The 23,683-nt window shown below is 35.0% G+C and overlaps 2 protein-coding genes across 2 annotated transcripts in view; both read right to left on the reverse strand.

Annotated features, from left to right (window-relative positions):
* Nucleotides 1–11,909: 11,909 nt before the first annotated feature.
* LOC107596578 (cytochrome P450 26A1-like) lies at nt 11,910–15,357 on the reverse strand. Its single transcript, XM_016287337.1, has 8 exons — nt 15,042–15,357; nt 14,689–14,913; nt 14,209–14,325; nt 13,616–13,780; nt 13,379–13,534; nt 13,142–13,276; nt 12,616–12,768; nt 11,910–12,503 (listed from the first exon to the last, which is right to left on the reverse strand). Exons 1-8 carry the CDS (start codon nt 15,228–15,230, stop codon nt 12,159–12,161), a joined length of 1,485 nt encoding a protein of 494 aa, XP_016142823.1. The 5' UTR covers nt 15,231–15,357; the 3' UTR covers nt 11,910–12,158.
* A 5,072-nt stretch (nt 15,358–20,429) lies between these two features.
* The window catches only part of LOC107596596 (exocyst complex component 6-like), a 60,957-nt gene continuing 57,703 nt past the window's right edge, over nt 20,430–23,683 (reverse strand). Inside the window, exons 19-21 of the mRNA XM_016287353.1 lie at nt 23,149–23,261; nt 22,889–22,900; nt 20,430–21,948 (exon numbers count right to left, since the gene is read on the reverse strand). Of these exons, the coding sequence (XP_016142839.1) occupies nt 21,816–21,948; nt 22,889–22,900; nt 23,149–23,261 (258 nt within the window). The 3' untranslated portion in view covers nt 20,430–21,815. The remainder of the gene's footprint in view (nt 21,949–22,888; nt 22,901–23,148; nt 23,262–23,683) is intronic.

Here is a 23,683-nt window from a genome sequence, read left to right on the forward strand (position 1 = left end):
AAAGCTATCCACATTAGAGTTTTCCACGACTGATAAGTTACACTTCCAAAGCCGCTCCAAAAAGAGCTCACTCTCCCCCATCGCTTCAAAATATAATAAGTCAATAAGTCATCGTTTTTGATCATTAAGTCAGAAGATGGTGTTAGAAACCATTCAAGCCTTCCCAGTAGATCCAAACTGTGTTTTCTTTTTGCAATGACGGACGTCAAAAATAAATGGCGCTGCTTGCTCTGTCTGGGAATGAACCTGAAAAGTATCGTCGGAGAAGATAATGGCAGGTTGGACGAGGGGGAAATGTTGCAAAGCGTTCCTCTCGTGAAGGAGGTAATGGGAGATACAGAGGTAACTCTTTCAGCATATGTGTGTGTGTGTGTGTGTGCACAAATGTCACAGACATACCACTCTATATCGCCTCTGCCCTCCCAATGAACTAGGCAAGTCGTCCTCACTTGCTTTCAGAGTCCATAGCAGCTGTTCATAGACCGTCCTTTTGATGGGAACAGCAAAATTAATAATTTTGCTAGAGGCTTTTTGATATTGCTTGATATTGCAAATTGGTGTGTCTTACCTTATTATTTTAATGTTTTATTCTTATTATGAACAGAGTGGTTTTACCATTTACTGCACGTTGTTATTCTTCTCGTTATTCCCTTATAGCAGCTAATGAACCGAAGTCTTGCCCATAAGCTTACTTCTGCATTGAAGAATAATATGGATAGCTGACTGTTGTTACCGGCAACTGATTTCCTATTATGCTATTTTTCATATCGCTCTATAGTTTCCTTTTCACAAAATTTTCAGTGTAGTTAAGCGAGATATTATCCATCAGCTGGTCATAAACCCTGAAAAAAAAGGTAACACTTTACAATAAGGTCTTGTTAGTTAATGCATAAACTAAAATGAACTAACAATAAGCAATTAATTTGTTACAGTATTCATGAATCTTTGTTAACGTTAGTTAATAAAAAAATACAGCTGTTCATATTTCTGTATTAGCTCAGTTGAATAATATTAACAGATGCTTTACAACTTTTTTGTTTTAAAAATGTATGAATGTATGCAGAAATGAACATAAACACATGTTTCAGAAGTCTTTTTCATTGTAAGTTTACGTTAATAAAATAAACCTTACTAACAAAACTTTACAGTTTTCCTTTTTTAGGTTAAATGCCGGTGCATTGTACACTCTAAAAAATGCTGGGTTGTTTCAACCCAATGTTGGGTCAAATATGGACTAACCCAACTGTTGGGTTAAAAGCTAATTTAAAAATGTAACCAAAATTTAACCCAACAGTTGGGTTAGTCCATATTTGACCCAACATTGGGTTGAAACAACCCAGCATTTTTTAGAGTGTAGTGAGTTCAGATATTACAATGGAATTCTTGATGTAGAAGCTCTTGTTTTTTTTAACATTTCAGCTGCTTGTGTGTTAGCAGGTAGGGAGTGAAGGGTAAAAAGTCAGCAAGGGTTCATGTACAGGCCAAATGAATGAGGACGGGGGGAGTCGGGGGGTCTTTATTCATGACCAAATAAAGAGGTGGAAACCACCAGCATCAGGTGTTTCACTTTTCACTAAATGTGAGCTTCATGAGCTCTCTTTCATTTCTCAGGTAAGGAGAGGAATGAGATTAAATAGAGAAAGGTTTTCAGATGTTTCTATGGAGAAAAAGAGTTTCAGAAGAGTTCTCAACAATAGTTGTCAAAAGTTGTTTTTGGTTAATTACATCATCAGATATTTTAAGTGCAGTTTACACTACTGGTAACACTTTAGAATAGGGAACACATATTCACTATTAATACAGAGTTTTCCTCAATAAACTCCTAATTTGCTGTTTATTAATAGTTAGTAGTTGTTAAGTTTAGGTATGGGGCAGGATTAAGGGATCTAAAATATGGTCATGCAGGCATTAATATGTGCTTTATAAATACTTATAAATAGCCAATATGCTAGTAATATGCATGCCAATAAGCAGCTAGTTAAAAGTGAAAATTGGCCCTTAAAATAAAGTGTTACAACACTACTTACAGTCATGGTCAGAATTATTGGCACCCTTGGTAAATATGATCAAAGAAGGCTGTGAAAATAAATCTGCATTGTTAATCATTTTGAACTTTTATTTAAAAAAATTCACAAATATCTAACCTTTCATTGAATTAAAACAATTGAAAATGGGGGCAAATCTCATTATGAAATAAATGTTTTTCTCAAATACACGTTGGACACAATTATTGGCACCCCTAGAAATTGTTACGAGTAAAATATCTGTGAAGTATATTCCCATGCATATTTAAAATTTTGAGGATACCGGGGTGATTATGAACATGAAATTATCCAGCCATGGCTTCCTGTTTCACAGGAATATAAATAGGAGGGAAAACAAAGGCCAAATGGGGCACACAGGGATAAAAAGTACCCCATGTGTACAATGAAATATACTGCTGTATTTTTAATGTTGTGGGCCTATATTTCTGCTGGAGGTCCTGGACATCTTGTTTAGACACATGGCATCTTTGATTCTATCAAATACCAACAGATAAAAAAGAAAAAAGTGACTGACTCTGTTAGAAATCGTATAATGGGCCATGTTTGGAGCTGTTATTATGCCAAATGGAGGTTTCAAAAAGCATTGAATAAAAGGGTTGCTGTTAATTGTGTCCAATTTGTATTAGAGAAAACATTTATGTCATAATGATATTTCCCCCCATTTTAAATTCTTATTCTCCAATGAAAGGTTAGATTTATGTGATTTTTTTAAATAAAAGATCAAAATGATTAACAATGCAGATTTATTTTCACAGCCTTCTTTGATCATATTTACCAAGGGTGCCAATAATTCTGACCACGACTGTATACTACACTCTATACTACAAAAGTGCATAAGCAGGCAAATTGGGAGGCGTCTAATAATGTCTCACAATTTGTAGATCTCCCAAGATGCCACAGTCCGAAATATCAATATGAACAATTTCCATCAAATTCTTTCAAGACCCAATGATCTGTGCCATATGATCGACATTCATCTTATAGCTCTTTCCTGGCTTTCCATTGTTTTAAATCTCATTCCTGTCAAGAGAAACCTCTGAGACAATGTTGAAAAGTCAATGAGGTTACAAGGAATGAAAGTGCAATGAAGTATGGGATTCCATTGATCACATCCACTGATTACACTATTGTGAATGACTTGTTGAAAGGTTGAAATAAAATATCTCCCAAGACACCGACATTTGTATTTTCTTAAATGTAACACAGTTGTAAGATATGAAAATAAGGGGGAGGGGGGGGGGGTCATTTGTTTGAAGCCACTCATTAGTTTGAGATCCTAACTTAGAGTATGTCCTACAAGTATTATTTGAAATAACTATGAATTGAATGAGGAGCCACTGAAGTTGTTATTGACACACTTCCCCTCTCCGAAGGCCTCTAACCCTCTAAGGTCTTCATACGGCTAATAAGATATTTTCATGCATTCATTCACAACTATATGACAAGGGAGAGGTTTCCACATCTTATATGTGACCGCGGAGCAACCCTACCTGTTCCACTTCTGAAGTGTGCAGGGTAATAAAACACTAGAAGATAAAACAACATTTATTGTTTCCTACTATTTGTTTGGTCACCCATTTCAAAGAATGAACTGAAATGGATTTGTTTTTCAGAGAAGTAAGCAAATAGGCATTCGTATGAAATGGAATGTTCCCCGTGTAATTGCTTTCACAATTATTTAATCGCTGTTCTCCACAGAAATCTGTGTTACCCAGGAAAGAGCGTGGGTGAAAATACTGCAACTGCAGAACAACTTGAGTCCTGAAAAAGTTCATGTCTAGGATGAACTTTTGAACTTACAGTGGTATGTGGCTTTGTGCTGGAGTCCAAATCAAACATTTAGACGTGTAGAAATAAGATGCAATAGTGGATTTGGTCTCAGGTCTCACAATGATCTCACAGGTTATCAGCCTTTGATTTGCCACTGAATGCCAAGTGCACAGGGCTAAGCATCTACAAAACTCTAACATCCCTAAAGATTTATTGCTGTTATTCATCAGAGCTGAACTCAGGCACATAAACCTTTACTCTGATCCCCAAAATCCAATTAGTGAGCCATTAATTAGATTACAGTACATTTTAATTGTGGTATTTAAATGATAATTAAAGGGATAGTTCACCCAAAAATGAACCCTCATGTCCTTCCAAACCCGTAAGACCTCCGTTCATCTTCGGAACATAAATTAAGATATTTTTGATTAGTTCTGAGAGCTCTCTGACCCTCCCATAGACAGCAAGGGTACTACCACAATCAACGTACAGAAATGTAGCAAGGAGATCTGCAAAATAATCCATGTGACATCAGGGGTTCAACCATAATATTACGAAGCTACGAGAATACTTTTTGTTCGCAAAAAAAAAAAAAAACGACTTTATTCAACAATTCGTCTCCTCCCTGGTGCCATTTTGGAGAGTGTCCACTGAGTATCCACTATTCCGTGTGGTGCGGCTGACACAGAACATCATACGCTGTTTGCGTTCAGTGGATACTCTCCAAAATGGCGCTAGGGTGACGTGGAGACGAATTGTTGAATAAAGTCTTTTTTTTTTTCCCCCGCACAAAAAGTATTCTTGTAGCTTCGTAATATTACGGTTGAACCCCTGATGTCACATGGATTATTTTACCGATCTCCTTGCTACGTTTCTGGATGTTGATCGTGGTAGTACCCTTGCTGTATATGGGAGGGTCAGAGAGCTCTCGGAATGCATCAAAAATATCTTAATTTGAGGTCTTACGGGTTTGGAAGGACATGAGGGTGAGTAATTAATGACAGAATTTTTATTTTTGGGTGAACTAACCCTTTAAGTAATTTTCCTGTCAAATGCTCTTTATATTTGAGATTTTGTCCTTTGGGTATTTTCTGTTTTTTGTTTGTTTGCTACAAATCTTTAAACAGTTAAATGACTTTTTTTTTTAAGGTTTTACGGGTCTTTTCGGGGTTGGTTGAATAACTGAGATATATTTTAAAGAGAAACTAAAGCACAAATGTACGTTTGTTCAGGTTTATTTGTAGGGCAACGAGACGCCACAAACCTCAGAATGAGGCCACTGTGAGGCATGAACTCTGAGGACTGTTTGAACTTGTCTTAAAAGCGCGTCAGATGTTGCCTTCAGAAGGCCATAATAGCAGATGTTGTCTCAGAAAGTCAATCATTAGTTCCCACCTCAGAGGCTCGTACTGTAATTGGTTGTCTTACGTCTTGTCTGGATGTCTTGAGGTGTTTTAAGGTCGTGTCAAAAACAAACGTACTTGGGAGGTAAGTGGATTCAATGTTGGGATAATTGCTGCTTTTGACATATGGTTGAGAAAAGAAATTACATTCAAATATTAACATTTTCAAGTCTTTTTTGCCAAGGATTATGCAAGAAAACACAAGTACACAATGATTAAACAATTAATTAATTTAATTTCTAATGTTTGAAAAAAAATTGTACTGTAAGCATTTATTAATGATCAAAGTATCATTAATTACTTCACAATTAAGTTTGTTAATGCATTAAATAGCATTAATAATAAGCATTAGTATATTGCTAATAACATTAACAATAAGCATTAGAGTATTTATTCATCTTTATCTTTAGTTCTTAGTCAGTGTCATCTCAGATCCATTCTATAATATTAACAGACAACTTTTGATTTTAATAATGTATTAGTAAATGTTGAAATTAACATTAACTAAGATTAATAAATGCTTTGAAAATATTTTGCATTGTTAGTTCATGTTAACTAATGCAGTTAACTAATGTTAACAAATAGAACTTTATTGTAAAATGTTACCAACAAATTTATCAAATTCGGTATGAATCATTTTAGTGATTCATTTTAGACAAGATTCACTGATTCATTTGAGTCCTTTCATTGCCGTTATGCGTCTTTAATTGAATACTGAGGTTAATCACTGTTATTTTTAACAGTTTTATAAGTTAGGCTGCTATCTAATTTTATTAGTTTTATTTAGTTTCATTTATTTAGTGTACTTGCATTTGTTCATGCGTAATGCAACTGTAATTCAAATCAATTCTGTACTGATTGCAAACTGTCATCCGAAAGTCATGGCCTGAGATACTGTCCCTTTAATACACTTAGCATCGTTTTCTTAGTAATAACTTTTACTTTAGCTAACAACTTTTATGAAAGGTATCGTATACTACTTCAAATGATGAGCTTGTGTCTTGGGAAGTTACAATTTCAAAACTAGCTACACTCTTAAAAATAAAGGTGCTTCAAAAGGTTCTTCAAGCGATGCCATAGAAGAACCATTTTTGGTTCCACAAAGAACCATTCAGTCAAAGGTTCTTTAAAGAACCATCTCTTTCTTACCTTTTTGTAATCTGAAGAACCTTCTTTCGCCACAAAGAACCTTTTGTCAAACAGAAAGTTTCTTCAGATGTTAAAGGTTCTTTATGGAACCATTTAGACAAAAAGGTTCTTCTATGGCATCGTGAAGCACCTTTATTTTTAAGAGTGTACCCCAACTGGATGTAAAGCCAAAACAGTCATGCAACGTAACCTGAAAGCCACAAGTAAAAGCAATAAATCATCTTCACTTTCAATAGGCTCCAGATATTTAGCTGCCTAGATTGGAATGAGGTCTTCTTTCCAGGAGATTTAGGGAATTTGATTTCACTTGTTGGATGCTAGCATTGATGGGCTTGTGTTATTCTAAAGACTAAATGGTGCATGCTTACTGTTTACACTGCTGGTCGAGTCAGAAACCGGAGCCGCGTCTACTTGACCAGAGTAAAGCTGCCTCTTGAAGTGTATCAGTGTGGATGTATACACGCTCAAAAAGAGAAATCATTCGTCATTAGCTTTGAGCACAGCTTCTCACTCCGATATCTTGTTTGACAAAAGCTCATACATAGAATCTCATCAAAAAGAGAGTTTTCCATCTCTTTGTTTGCTGTGGTGTAAAACTTTTTGATCATAACTAAGTTATTTTCTGGAAAAAATGTGAATGGGGTTTATCTGGTCATAACTTGTCACCATGCTGACAGGGTGGGATATTGTTGCTATGCAGTTGCTAGGGTCCTCTGGATGGTTGCTTACCATCCCAAGTTAAAGGAATAGTTCACCCAAAAATAAAAATCTGTTGAAAATGTAGTCTCCCGCAGGCCATACTAGTTGTTCTTCATCAGAATATTTAAAGAAATTTGCCATCACGTCACTTGCTCACCATCGGATCCTCTGCAGTGAATGGGTGCCGTCAGAAGGAGAGTCCAAACAGCTGATAAAAACATCACAATAATCCACAAGTAGTCAACACCACTCCAGTCCATCAGTTGCCATCTTGTGAAGTGAAAAGCAGTTTGTAAGAAACAAATCCATCATTAAGACGTTTTTAACTCGTTTACATTTTGGATGGCCTGAGGGTGAAAACATTTTCAGCAAATTATCATTTTAGGGTGAATTATTCCTTAAAGACGGACAATCCCAGTCTGCACAACCTTTTAATTTCTAGATGTTTATTCTTTTTTTTTTTTTTTGCTGATGCTTTTATATATTTGAAGAAATTTTCAGTACATTCCAGCTGCACATTTTTGTTGTTACACACTAGGGCTGTGCAATATATCGAAATATCGCAAATGTACATATCGCAATATGCATATAGCTATGGCTTGCAATATTTGGGGCCATGAACAAAAGACAAAGTGAAAATCACTCACTGCTCTTACCTAAATAAGTTTTGTAGCTTAAGTAAGAATCAGTGCATATTGAATTCATAGAGTAAATGTTAAAATGACATTTTTATGTAATGCTCGAGTAAAACACTACCGTTCACTTTCAGAAGATGTTGAAGGGGTGCTTTCTTCTCACAAAAAGTGAAACATGAATGCTAGTTATATTAGAATCAGAATCAGAATGAGCTTTATTCACCATTTAAGTGTGCGCAAACACAAGGAATGTGTTGTGGTTTTACAGGAGCTCTTGATACATACATACATACATACAAATAACCATATATATATGACACAGGATAGTTATAGACGTTCACAGAACTGACTCCGCAACAGCTGAGTAAAACTGTTTCATCTGAGCATGTGGCACATTATCGTATCGCATATCGAATATCGCATTATTTAATGAGTTATCACATATCGCATTTTTCTTCAATTGCACAGCCCTATTACACACTGAAGTTTTTCTTAGTATTTTTATTTATTTTTTGGATGAAATTTTGGTTTATTGTCACTGTCAACCTTCAGTTGGGGTTTTAATTAATTTAATACTCATATTCTGTAAGATTATTGTTTTAACTGCACTGACACTATTGGATGATATCTCAATTTGAACTAAATTAAGTTGGACAGTTATTGAACTGAATTGAAACAACAATCGCATATCGCATTTTTCTTCAATTGCACAGCCCTATTACACACTGAAGTTTTTCTCAGTATTTTTTTTTTTTTTTTGGATGAAATTTTGGTTTATTGTCACTGTCAACCTTCAGTTGGGGTTTTAATTAATTTAATACTCATATTCTGTAAGATTATTGTTTTAACTGCACTGACACTATTGGATGAGAACTCAATTTGAACTAAATTAAGTTGGACAGTTATTGAACTGAATTGAAACAACACTGAACTAAACAGCTGAATAATGATATTATCGTCTTCTGAGGAGCTGCACTACAGCTGAAATTGAATTTGTTTCATGATTCATGATTTTTTTCCCCCTGTTTATTACTGTGAATCTGCTTTGAAACAATCTGTATTGTATAGAACACTATATAAATCAATGTGACTTGACTAAAGTTGATTATCTATTGTTAGAAGTTCAAAAAACCCAAGTATGAGCAAAAGTAAAAGCGGTGCGTGTTTTAGTTGTTGTTGTTGGTTTTTTTTGTCTATCTATCTAAATGTATTTTATTTTGTCTGTCTATCTAAAAAGTAAGTGTGTAAAAGTTTTCTGAATGATGTACATTATACATGAAGGAGGTCACATACTTCTTTTACTTGGCCTTCGCATGCTAATTAAAGCTCATTTTTACATCAATAGTACTAAAACAGATCTGCAAAGCTTCCAGCTCACAAGAAATGGATAAATTAATGTCTCTGTGAGGTCATGACTTTTTTGTAAATGACTGAACTTTTTCTGACCCTGGGGACCCGTGAAAAGCCCCCTCTTGATTATAAATAATAGCAATGGGCTGCTAATAGTTAATCCGATTGAAAGCTGGAAAAGTCTGATATGATTCGGCAGGAGGGCAAGAGGGCAGCAGACGTGTAAATGCTTTTAGAAACATTCTCATTGACCCTCGTGGTAATGAAAAAGTCATTTTATTCACAATTATATACATTTTGCAAATTTTGAACAACGAAAAAGTTACATAGTGCTGCTTTAAAGCAGCTTCATCAATTATGAAACAAATTCAATTTCATCTCTAAAACAGCTCTACAGAAGACAACAGTGTCATTATTCAGCTCAAGTCAGTTCAGTGTTGATTCAGTTCAATTCAATAAATGTGTGTTACAAAATTCCTCAGTTATGAAACAAGTTCAATTTAGCTATGGAAGGCAATAGTGCTTGAATAATAGTGTGGTTAAATCAATAATATTAATACTTTTTAAGCCCTATTACTTTTCTAAGTGATCAAATGCTCAATATTTGTCTGGTGGATGATAAAACAGGCGAACAAATCACTTAGATTTGCATTGAAACAGGGACTTGAGCCATATTTGTATATATCAGAAACGCTTTAGAAACCATCTAAAACATCGATCACATAGCAACACTAAAAACCATTCTGAACACCTTAGCAACTACGACACTGTGACTTTTGCACAGTGCAGAAAATGTAAAAAAAGGAGACTTCCCAGCTGAAAATGCTTCTTTTGTCCTCTTGCCTTATGCTAAACAACAAGCAGTTCAGTGTCTGAGGGAAAACACCCTGCAATTACGCTGATTTACACTGTGTTCGGTTCAAGGGAGTGAATAAAAACAGGCCTCTTTCATTTGCTTGCTATAAATTCTGTATATCCGCACAAATTTCGAGAAAAAATGGCTCTGGGAATAAAAAGTTGTGTTGTCGCCCCTAGATGTCAAACAATAGGCCGGACAGACGTTCTTTACAAGGTGATAGGAGGAAAAGTTCAGCTGCATCTCTCCCAAGGCCTGGACCTGCTGCGATAGGGTGACTGAACATAAAGGTGTCAGCCCTGCGATGGGACGCAAGTAAATCAGCAGCAGAGAAATGGCCGAGAGAGGCATCTGCCAGCATCTCACTGCCTTCTCTGTCTCCAAAGCTGTGTCACACAAGGACAAGTCCCTTCCACATGACCCCTGTGCGCTGGGAGACGCGCCCCCATGGGGGGGTAATGCATTTGTGCAAATTTGCAACAGCTTACGTGGGACGCCTATGGGGGTCGTTAGAACAACCATACGGTAGCGTAATGAGCTTTTGAGACAAGCTAAGACAACAATAAGGATGACTGTACTGTTTGCAAACATTTGTCGTTTTCAAGTACTTTACAAAACATTATTACTCAGAACGAGCAGAGAAACACAGTATCAGTAATTAAAATAAATAAATAAATAATTTAAATAAAATTAAATAAAAAAATTAAATAAGATAAAATAAAAAAATAAAATAAAAAATAAAATAAAAAAATAATAAAATTAAATTAAATTAAATTAAATAAAATTAAATTAAATTAAAACAGAGACATAACCTTCCCACAGTAACACTTGTATGACTCAATGATTTCTGTTTAACTAACGTGTAAAGAAGAATTGTAAGTTGTTTTTTTATATTTCTAAACTTATAGCAAAAAATGTTAAGGCAATAACATGGGTTTCGAGAGATAACCCTGTAAAGCCTGAAATATTTTTTAATGGAACAGTCTATTGAACCTTTAGACAAAAATTTTTTTTTTTTAAATCATATGAAAAAAAAAAAGTTGTTGATTATCATATTTGATACACCAGGCTTTTATGGCTCATATGATTTAGTCAGAATGTGGAGCTCACACTCGAAAACACCTCATTTTTATTCAGAGACCCTAACTGAGCATAAATATGCAATTTTGTGCAGTTGCTGATATTTATATGGTATTATATAAGATATTTATATATATATCTGACTTATATTTAATACTCACATTTTAACATGATTTTTTCTAAAAACTAATGTAATCAAACCTAAGCTGCTTCAGTCCAGTAAATGCTCATTTTGAAATATTACTAATAAAATAAGTTATTCTTAGGTTTACTTTATAAAAATCAGTAAAGGTTTCATAGCAAAAAGATGTAAAAGCTAGACATTTGTGCAGTTTTACTTACTAAGACAACAGAAAGCATGTATTAGATTGTGTACAACAGGTTTTTTTGCAGAAGTTTTAGTCACGTTGATAATTTAGAGGCCTTAGAAATTTACATATCAAACATTATACGGTAGACTTTATAGGGTTAAGTACAATTACAAGCAGAGTGTGTTATTATCGCCTTGGAACTCATGATTTATCTGAACGTTGTTCCACAGCCATCTACTTCTAGACACAGAGAGCCGTTTGGATGTTCAATCTAACTGCCAAGTATTATTTCCTGTGATGAAGTTCTCTGCAAACAGATTGACTCAAAACCATCATCCTTACCTGCACCCACATTTGGTCCGTTTCTTCAATGTCAGGGCTCCAGGTACTTTGCATTTCATTATGCTTTAGCTGCTAAAGAGATCTCAATGTTGCCGTTTGCCTGGAAGACCTTTTCAGATAACAATGATACCATTTTTTTTTTTAACATGAGAAAGGATCAGGGCATTGTCCAGAATGTTCAATCTTAATTTGCATTTACATGTGCTTTGCCAGTAATGGAAAAAACATCTGTTCAAATTTAGAAGAACTTGTTTTATTAAATAAAACCCATACAATAAAGAGCAAGTTAAATAAATTGCATACAGTACAAAAGCTATGTATATAACACAACTACATTATAAATATACATCACAGACACTTTGTAGAATTACAGTGATCCATGAAAAAGTAGTGCCCTCGTTTTTGCTTTCTTGTATAGACTTATATACACATCTTTTATATAAACAAAATATAAAATCCAATACATCACAGCTCATCTAAAAGAAAAACAACAACATATGTACAAAGCTCATGTTAGTTCAGGATTCATTTCTGACATAACTACTGAACTTGGTAGGCAGATTGTCCACTGGGTAAACGGTTGGGCCGGTTTTCATTGTCGGGGGTCCATTCAAAAGAATCCAGTTGCATTGCTGTGTTAGCTCAACTAAAAAGATCTTTAGTAACACTTTGGCAAATTCTTTGCCCACACACATCCTGGAACCGCCTCCGAAGGGGATGTAGTTAAACCTGGAGCCGTCCTCCAAGCTTTTGCTCATGAACCTCTCTGGCTGGAACTCATCTTTGTTAGGAAACACCTCAGCAACATCATGTGTGTCACAAATGCTGTAGATGACGTTCCATCCTTTAGGTATCTGGTAACCCTGAAAGGGAAATTTGGTGTTATTTAAGAATGATTTTGTGTGAAATACACCATGGGAGAACGTGTAGAAGCGGTCTATAATATTAATGATCAAGCCTTAAAGTTCAACTTACATTCAGTTCAAAGGTTTTGAGTGCCACTCTGAAGCCTCCGGGTACAGGAGGGTTGATTCGGAGAGTTTCTTTAATCACACATCCAGTGTACTTCAGTTGTTCCAACAGCTCCATACTTAAGGTCTTTGCAGGTGAATAGATGCCCATTTCAACCTGTGAATACAAATTTGCACATTAGCCCACACATTGGTTTAGATGTGCCACTGAATTGAGAAGAACTCAAAAGTTAAATGCTTTGGATCATACCTTCTCCTGAATCTCCTCTCTAACTTTCTGCACCACTTCTGAATTCAGACCCAAGAACATCACCAGTGAGGTTGCGGTGCTGGCGGTGGTCTCGTGACCTCCAAACAGAAGCTCAGTAGCTGCTTCTTTCATTGCCTGAGGGGAAAACAAACACTTTATTAATGATGTTCGCTGACTGGATGTCCCTTACTTTTGGGAATAAGTGCACATTAGCCCACACATTGGTTTAGATGTGCCACTGAATTGAGAAGAACTCAAAGTTAAATGCTTTGGATCATACCTTCTCTTGAATCTCCTCTCTAACTTTCTGCACCACTTCTGAATTCAGACCCAAGAACATCACCAGTGAGGTTGCGGTGCTGGCGGTGGTCTCGTGACCTCCAAACAGAAGCTCAGTAGCTGCTTCTTTCATTGCCTGAGGGGAAAACAAACACTTTATTAATGATGTTCGCTGACTGGATGTCCCTTACTTTTGGGAATAAAACAATATCCGTGAAGTCTAATGAGAAGTGGTTACCTGCAAACTGAAGGGCTCTTCACGTCTCCTGCTGTTCTCGATCAACAGCTGAAGAGCATCTTTGTGTTTTTGCTCATTTTCATTGTCATCATCTTGAATTTTCTTCCTGATGTTCTCCTCGATTTTGGAATGAATGAAATTGCGTGCTCTCAGACCCTGCCATACAAATTACAGGTTGTTAAGTTTAATTCACATACCGAAAATGCATCTTCAGATAGTCATTCTACAATAACTTACCCTGTACAAGCCACTGAAGGGAACATCAATAGGCAGCGAGAACAAGTTTTTGATCATTTCCTCAAAAGCTTCCACCAGTTCCTGCTCATCTGTCTTGATTTGCTCAGGCTCGAAACCAAGCAGGATCCTCATGGCTATACGAAACATGAGTCGTTTCATCTCTGGGTAAACCAGCACACATGCATCTCTTTGCAGCCAGTCTTGTATGGCACTCTTCACCTCCTCCTGAATAACTGGGATGTAGTGCTCAAGAGCATCTCTTGAGAATGCTCTCATAATGGCCTAAACAAAAAAAAATATCAGCGCATCTTTTTAAACATGTTTTCATTTCAATGCAAAGTTTGAAGATGAGGTTTACAGTTAAGATTTAACACTGTAAAATGAGAAGATACTTGTGTGAGAATGAGAAGGTTCCTCAGAAAATCTACAACTTCTAGGCTAACTTTTGAAGATGCCTCAAATATTCTATTGTTTAATCAAGGAACATCTCAAGTGCCTCAAAACCTTTGGTGTGGTACGGCTTTATAGGAGGTACCACTGACATACTTCAGGATCCTCATGGCTATACGAAACATGAGTCGTTTCATCTCTGGGTAAACCAGCACACATGCATCTCTTTGCAGCCAGTCTTGTATGGCACTCTTCACCTCCTCCTGAATAACTGGGATGTAGTGCTCAAGAGCATCTCTTGAGAATGCTCTCATAATGGCCTAAACAAAAAAATATCAGCGCATCTTTTTAAACATGTTTTCATTTCAATGCAAAGTTTGAAGATGAGGTTTACAGTTAAGATTTAACACTGTAAAATGAGAAGATACTTGTGTGAGAATGAGAAGGTTCCTCAGAAAATCTGCAACTTCTAGGCTAACTTTTGAAGATGCCTCAAATATTCTATTGTTTAATCAAGGAACATCTCAAGTGCCTCAAAACCTTTGGTGTGGTACGGCTTTATAGGAGGTACCACTGACATACTTCAAAGGTCTTGCATTATTTCCTCAGTTACTTTGTAAATTACTTCCAATATTAATGTAATTTGATATACAAAACACAAAAGTACTGATTAGCATCCTTACCTTTTTCTTGTTTTTGTGTGGAGTGCCATGAACATTGGAGAGCGTGTCAGAGCCCAGTATAGTTCTCACTGATGCTGGCCACTGAACAGAAACCAGCTTGTGTTCGCCCAACAGAATTTGCCTCACGTTATCTGCTCCCATCACCCTGACAGTCGGGTTACCAAAGAGGTGCGTTTTGTAGATGCATCCGTATTTCTGGCGTTTCATCCGGAGGAACTTCCTTCTCTGTGTGTAAGGACAACGCGTTATTGGCACAAAGATTCCAAACATAACATTAGTGTGCATCGCATTTAGCTACCAACTAAGTAAATTCAGCTGAACTTGTGCAAATGGCAATGAAAGCGCACGCGTACCTGCAGGATCAGCTGGAGCGTTTCTCCAATGAAGGGTAAGCCCATGGTCCCTGGCGGCAGTGGACTTCCACAGTTCGGATCGACCCGGCGAATCAATAACATCTCCCACAACTTAACCGCAGCGAGAAAGAGCAAAACGGGCAGCACGATAGTGCAGAGAAAGGTGACTATGAGCGTGTACAGCCCCATGCTGAAGCGCGCAAAGACCGCAAAAGAGCTTCTGGAGAGGAGACGCGTCTTTACGCGCAGACTGAGAGCGTCCTCGCTTGTGCGCCCTTATATATCCATTGCGCGCAGGTCTCCTCCTGTTACCTTCCTCAGATAAATTAGTTCACTCAAAGTTCATCTTTAATTGTGGTGTCATCTCGCCCCGCCCACAGGGCAGAAGCTGCTCCAAACTCTGAACCATTTGTTATAGGGGCATTTTAATACCACCTCCTGTAGAAGGCAGACAATCCTGAGATTTCACTTTGAAAAGGTGTTAATTCCCCGGGCACAAAAGGAAGCATCCGAGGCTCTTTTGTTACCAATATTCCCGTCGTTTACACTCATTACTCTGGGCTTGTGTGCCATCAGAAATGCCGTAGAGGATTTAATTGAGGAGCTTAAACTGTGAAGCTCTACTTTTACATTTTAAATCCCTTAAATGTTCCTCTTTTTGTCCTTCTTTGGCGTGGGGGTCCTTAAAAGGCCATTACACAGGTTTAGAATGCTTATCTACAAATGTACAGTTTATGTATATATAGATATATATGTGTGTGTGTGAGCATATGGAAATTAAATTAAAATGTAAGATTATTTCTTTACTATTAAGTAATATTTTACCTTACATTGTGTTCTCTGTAGATTGTGTGTTTCTATTAATATAGACCTGTACAGATTATTTGCTATAAAAAAAATACAGTGTTGATTTGGGTCATTATCAGGATCTGATTACAATATCAACATACATTACAATAGTGGAAATCTGTGAACACTGTGAAATACGTCTGTGTATATCACATATTTTAAGTTGTAGAGGTCAGTGACTGAAATAAGTTCTGACAGTTCTATGTGTTGTCAGGGCTGTGTTGCTGGATCTGATCTCATATTAGACTTTAACCCGGAACTGTGCCATAGCTGTTATGCCCTGTTTTCATGTGGAGCAGTGTGTGCAGTAATATCATAAATATGATTATTGTCTCGCTGTGGGTTCAAACTCGGGTCAGCTTAAAAAGTGACGGAGCAGAGCAAGTTTACCGGTACATGAAGAGCAAACACCCATAGTCTGAATTACTGTTTTTACGACAGCCATAACGTGGAAAAAACAAGCTGGGAAGTCAGTCAGTTAAAGAGACAGGATGGCTCCAAATTTTTCCCTCTCTTCATTCTTTGATGTGTGTCTGCCCTGCATTTCACCTTTCGTCCTGTGTGATGGGATGGGGAAAACTCACGCATGACATATCTATGTTTGAGGGTATTTTAGGCATGTGTCTATGCAAGCAACGCGTTCATATGTTAACCCATTACACGGCCATTGTCATATTTATTCTTCAACATGACCTGACCGTGCCAAATGCCCTAAGTGAACCTTCAAACTTGGCCTTATTTGTGAATTTGTGCAATTATGAGACTTGTTTTCCCTCGTAAGAGTCATAGCAGTGTGTGAAATGCTTTGCCGAACCTAATAAACTCTTTCAAACTGAGCCAAGAGCAATGCAACCTGAAGTTCAAGGATAGTTCACCGAAAAAAGCTTGTATAAATGTTTTCCTATTTATAGCTCTCAAATAGTGTTTTGTTATTGGTATGTGTTTTTTCAAATGTATTGTATCCTGTATGTAAACTGTGATACTATCCAGTGTGGGGTTGTATTTTAACCCATTTAATCCACTGGCAACATTTGTGACCAAACTTTTCTGTTTGAGTTATTTATATATTTTACAAAGAATTGTCAACGGTAAACGAAAGCTGTTTAATTCCAGTTTTGCCATCTGAAAGATGTGATACAGGCTATGTCATAGATCCATAAATTAAATCATAAAACATACCAATATACATACAATTTTTAAAAGCTCTGCTAATAATGTCTTGTTAAGATTACTCTGTCTCATAAAAATCATGACCACATTAACAGAAAAAAACCTTTAAACAACACAAATTCTATATATATAGAATTATATATATATAACACTGTATTTTTTATAGAAAATAATCTGTACAGGTCTATATTAATAGAAACACACAATCTACAGAAAACACAATGTAAGGTAAACTATTACTTAATAGTAAAGAAATAATCTTAAATTTTAATTTTACATTTTTTATTTTTCCATATGCTCACACACACACACACACACACACACACACACACACACACACACATATATATATATATATATATATATATATATATATAGCAGGAGGGGGTCACAAGAGCACAGCCAAACAGTTCACTAAAGGGTCAGACTGAAGACTGACTTTAAGCTATATAACCTCCAGCCTCGTTCTGCCTTTTATTTGCATTTAAAAATACTGCTGCTATTAAAGGCTCTTTCCTTGACAAACTAAACAAAACGATTAGATAGTGGAATATATCAAATGTTCCTAACTGTGTCACTAATGGGTGAAAAGAGCTTATATGGTAAGCTCTGTTCTGCAGTAGTTTTAGACTCTGCTTCTTAAAAAGAAAGGTATATCGTATATTTACATTTACATTTAGCAGATGCTTTTATCCAAAGCGACTTACAAATGAGTACAATAGAAGCAATCAAAACTAACAAAAGCGCAACAATATGTAAGTGCAAATGACAAGTCTCGGTTAGCCTAACGCAGTACACGTAGCAAGGTATTTTTATTATATATATATATATACATATATATATATATATACACACACACCCACAAAGAAAAACAAGTAGATAGAACAGAAAAAATAGAAAGCTAGTGTTTTTTTAATAAAAAAAATTAAAAGATAAAGTAGAATTAAAATAGAATAGAAAGTGCTAGAGTTAGAGGGTCAAATAAAGATGGAATTGTCGTTTCCTGAAGATGGCTAAGGACTCAGTTTCTAGGATTGAGTTGGGCAGGTCATTCCACCAGGAGGGAACAGTTAATGAAAAAGTCTGTGAAAGTGATTTTGTGCCTCTTTGAGATGGCACAATAACATTTATTTAATGTTCATTTTGGTATTTTTTTAACCATTTATAATCAAAATTTAGGCATGACTTCTTTAAAGTTACTTATGCTTTTATTTACTTTATATTCACTTATATGTATTTATATTTATCTACTGAAGGTAGCTACATTCTGAAGCTGAAATTTGTCACAAGCTCTTGATGACATTCCCCAATAAAAAAAGAATTTTTTTTCTTCTTTCCTGGAGGATGTCATTAAGAAACTGGTAAATAAAAGACTAACAGAAGCCTGAAGAATGTATGGACACAGGTACAAACTAAAAAATGTGTTAACTAATTAAATTAAAACTATTCCTAATAAAATTACAAAACATGTTTTGTTGAAAGAATAGAGTTAAGAGATTTTTTGAAATAAATGGAGAAAGTTTAAAATTTTTTGACATTAGTTGAAGCTAGATATTGTAAGGCAGTCCTGTTGAACAATTATATTTAGGCACTAGTTTCAAACATAACTGTATTGTCTCAAATACCTACAAATTCCAAATGCAAAAAAAATTCAACAATCGTATACTTAGCATGTTAATAATATGTTAATTTATAAGGAGTAGCCAATGTAACAAAGCTGCATTTTATTTGAATATTACAATAATTTGTCAGAATTATTCATATAGAGTATTCAAGTGTAATATGTTTCTAAGTGCACTCTGGTTAAAAAAAAAAAAGTCAAACCGGAAGACCAGCTTGAAAGTACGAATAATGAATCTTATCTGCAAGGGATGTGAATGAGAAATTATGTGAAAATCAATTGGCAGATTTCCATGGATGTTAAAGGTTCTTCATGAAACCACAGATGCCAATAAAGAAACTTTAGTTTTAAGAGTGAATGTAGCTCTCCGAAGTTGTGTGACTGAAAGCCTTTGCCAAAATCTGTTAGATCAAGATTGGTTCAGAATTAGAATCTTGAATCTAAGAATCTTATGATTAAGAATTTTTTTAAATTGGTGTAATGTCTCACTTTGCGTTTCTTCTTGTGAAGGTCCCCCAAGGAGTTGACCACTGAGTTTGGCCCCTTATTTCATCTCAAGTTGTCCTTCAAAAAAAGCACTTTATTAGGTGAAAAAAACTTGCAAAGTAGATACCAAAACATATTTTTACTTTTCTTTCTTTAATATATTGTATTTTTTAAGCAATCTTTAACTGTCTGTTATCAATGTTCTGCTTCAATCTTTTGTAACGTTCTTATTTGTTGGTCGTGATGTAAACAACGATAAGTAGCAAAAACAAAGGATGAAGGAAGGGAAAAAAATTACTTTTATTGTTTGGAAAACTAGAAATCTGTTGGTTTCCATTAAAAAAAAATCTATACCTATAGGACACAGAAATTATTATTTTATTTTATGTAAAGGGTGCCGTGTGTTACTGTATCTGGAAAAAGAGAAGATAGCTGCTTGTGCCCCAGAGAAGGATGAGATTTCTGCCATGAACGTTTATTCCTTAGATTTGACAAAAACGCAATAAACAGAACAATGACTGGTTAGCCCAAGATCTTTGGTACTTCTTGTTATAAATATGGGAGGTGTTTATGGTCCACATTCAGTGATGACGTTCTGAATGTTTTCCGATATATCCTCCCATAGAGAACGTCCCAACTGGAATACATGGGAATTGAAGTTTAGAAATATCATCAAACCATCATCTGTTCAAATCGAATTATGACTTTAAATGCACTAAAACAACAATTAAAACAATTACACTGAATATCTAACAATTAACATTAATATGAAAAAGAATGTATACCCAACAATAGAATAAGATAATACACCAGAAAGAAGTTTAGCATGGCTGGATATCTTAATTTTATTTTATTAAAAAAATGTATTTAATTAAAAAAAAAGTCTGATCTGTATACACAGTGGTAAGATATTAGAAGCAAAAAAACAAAAACAATGAATCAAACGTATTTTTGTGGTGATATTTTATTAAAGCACACAAATAAAAATGGGTGGACCTTGAAAACAACTTGGGTTTTCACTTGGGTTTGTGTAACTCCAGATTTTTGAATATTATGATTCTGTTTGCCTCATTGAAATGTTGAATATCTGGGTGACACCTTACAGTAATTTTCATTATTAATATTAACAAACATTCCATAATGCTTAACAAATCATTAGTTAATGTATGTATTTAATTAAAAAAAAAGTCTGATCTGTATACACAGTGGTAAGATATTAGAAGCAAAAAACAAAAACAATGAATCAAACGTATTTTTGTGGTGATATTTTATTAAAGCACACAAATAAAAATGGGTGGACCTTGAAAACAACTTGGGTTTTCACTTGGGTTTGTGTAACTCCAGATTTTTGAATATTATGATTCTGTTTGCCTCATTGAAATGTTGAATATCTGGGTGACACCTTACAGTAATTTTCATTATTAATATTAACAAACATTCCATAATGCTTAACAAATCATTAGTTAATGTGCATTCAAATACTTGTAATGTCTTGAAACCTTGATTCATCTGTTTTGATATCTGAATGTAAAGAAATACTTATTTGTTAAGCAAGTCTTTAAGTTATGAGTGTTATTTTAAAGTGAAGCCAATATTAGTGTTGTTACAGCCATCAACTGAAAACTGAAATATGGAAACAGATGACAAATGTTTTATCTTTACATTCCATTTTTTCCCTCATTTTAATAAAATATTATGATATATACAGTGGTACTTTAAATACATAAGCATACAGTTGCTTGTTAAAAGGCAAACTTAAATCATTTTCAGTGCAATAAGCCTGGGCAAAATAAATGTGAAGAAACAAAATAAAACCATGTGGATAAAGAAATGAATCAGGAATTTTTCAATGCAACTTTGCACCGAATCTGTAGCTGGACCAATTATTGCTTATTTATTTTCACCTAAAAATGAGATTCTAAAGCATCTGAACCCAAAGCTTTCATTTCACCCTGAGAAAATAAAAATTCTATATTATTCTGTGGTGCATTTGTACATCGTTCAGTGAAATGCAGCTGACAATTTGAGATTCTTTTCAATAAAGAAGTGCTGTTTGTGCACATACGTTGGAACAAAGTCTGCTAACGTAAAAGAAAAAATGACGCATTCTCATGCAAATGTTTATCATTTATAAGTTACCTAATTTGAGTCCACTTCAACTCGAGGCAGACCGATGGGAAGCATGATTCCATAGCAGTGTTAAATATATTTAAAATGATTTACAGTAAAAACTTCATCCATGTTACACTAGGGAGAATTTCCTACAGGTTGCAATATGACCATCAGCATCACCAGTCACATACACACCTCCAGAGCTCAAGTGTAGTGTTAAGAGTCATTGCACTTTCACAACGTACAAAACATAATTCTCAACCTTTAAAAATACATTACAAAAAATTACTGCATAACTTCATCTGTTCACTTTTTCTTTTTTACTCTTCACGTTTGCCATATATTTACATTATTAACCTACAGTGGTGAATATTTTGGCAGAAGACATGGAGGATGCAGTCAAAATATATCACAGTACTTTAAGAGTAGTTACCTTACAGCAAGTTACTGGATTTGGAAAAAAAGGGGTCAAAGCAAGAAGCATAACGGTCGTTTCTAAGTTACATTTTCAAACCCAGCCCAGTGTTTGGACGACTCTAGGAATGCTGGGACATTCCATTCACCAGACTTCTCAGCTGCTTCACCACCGTCTCAATCAATTTCTGCTTGTCACGGTCGTTCTTCCTGAACTGGGAGAAGATGTTGTTCTTTTTGCTTGTGTCTTTCATCCTGGAAAAGCAAAATGAGGACATAATATTACAGTCAAATAAATGTATGACAAGACAGTATCACAGTCCAGAAAACTGCTATTATTATTGTTTTAGGTGTAAAGTCATTAAAAATACAAAATAATACAATTATTTACTGACCAAACATATTAAACAAATCTAAATTGTTTTATACACACTTTGTACAGACTGCAGCTCTGCTGTAAACCAGTGTTATTTTAGAATCATTTAAATACTAATAACGTTTTTTGTTTTCATTTTCATTTGTTTTAGCAATTTTGTTCTGTGTTTAATAATTTTTATTAGTTTTTTTTACGTCTATATAAAACAAGTGTTATTTTAGAATCATTTAAATACTAATAACATTTTTGTTCATATTTTGTTTTAATCTGTATTTTTATTCGTTTTTTTATTTCTATATAGTTTCTTTCAAGTTTGAGTTATTTTTGTATTTCAACTTTAAATGAAAAACAGAAATGCTGCTTTGTATGCATTACCTGAATTAATGTTTAACTAATATTTTTACATACACACACACACATATATATATATATATATATATATATATATATATAAAAATATAACAACAATTACAGTGTAAATGCATATTTTTCATGATTTATATGCTATATCATATGCTGATTCTATTCTGCATATGCATCCTAAACACACTTAAATATGAGTATCAAACAGACATTTTTCAGTGCAGTAAGAATCATGAATTAGTAATGATATAGTGATCCGTGACACATGTATCATGATATGTGAATTATTCAAATTATATTATTATTCAGCCACTTTGTACAGTATTGCATGCTGCAATGGGTGCGGGATGAATAAATGATGATGAAATAAATGATATGTCACATGTATGTAAGAGTCTATTCATGCAGTATATAACATTACTATGGAAAAGAGAAATCCATGTTGGATTTACGTACCCTCTGTTGACTCTGGCATTGGTAAGTAAGAAAAAAGAAAGAGGATGAAGATTATATATCAGGTTTAAAGGACAAAGCAGAGCTCCATTGATCAAATCACTCTAACTTTTGTTCACTGATGTTTGAGGTTCTGTTCCCGGAACTAGTGAGCCACCAGCTGCCTTCTAAGGCAACATCATAACCATCATATTTATAAAAACCATTTCAGCGGAGTTTGATATTAGCATTAAGCTGAAGGAAGGAGGACAAACGATACATACTTCTCCAAAAGTGCTAGCGCAGTGGAGGGGTTCACCCGCAGGTACTTTGAGGTGGGCTGGCCATAGTCTGCCAGGTACGTGGACCAGTCCCACACCATGAATAGATCTAGAAGCTGAAACACAGGAAACAGATGGTACACATAATCAATCAAAATCACCAGTTTCAAAACCAGAACTTCATAAAGTTTAAATCAATAAAGTCTGTTTTACTTTAACCAGAACCAATAGAACAGGAAGTAAAACAAAACTGAAGAAGAATAAAATAGGTGTATTTTGCATTTGTTTTCATTAAGCATACAATTTTATGCAAAGAGAGTTACAAATTAAAAGCAGCAAAAATTAATAATCAGGGCTGCCACACTTCTTGGCCAAAGAATTTCCAATTAATGTATAAAATTATAGATTTCTAAAGATTATTAAATATAATTTCACAGAGAATGCATACATAATTCAAGCCAACAAAATATAGCAGAGCTGAGAATAAAGTGGAAAAAAATCTCTACATTTTCAATATTTGATTTATTCAGGGTTGTTA

The sequence above is a fragment of the Sinocyclocheilus grahami genome, unplaced genomic scaffold (genome assembly GCF_001515645.1).
Source record: "Sinocyclocheilus grahami isolate Dianchi unplaced genomic scaffold, SAMN03320097.WGS_v1.1 scaffold221.1, whole genome shotgun sequence".
Classification (NCBI taxonomy): Eukaryota; Metazoa; Chordata; class Actinopteri; order Cypriniformes; family Cyprinidae; genus Sinocyclocheilus; species Sinocyclocheilus grahami.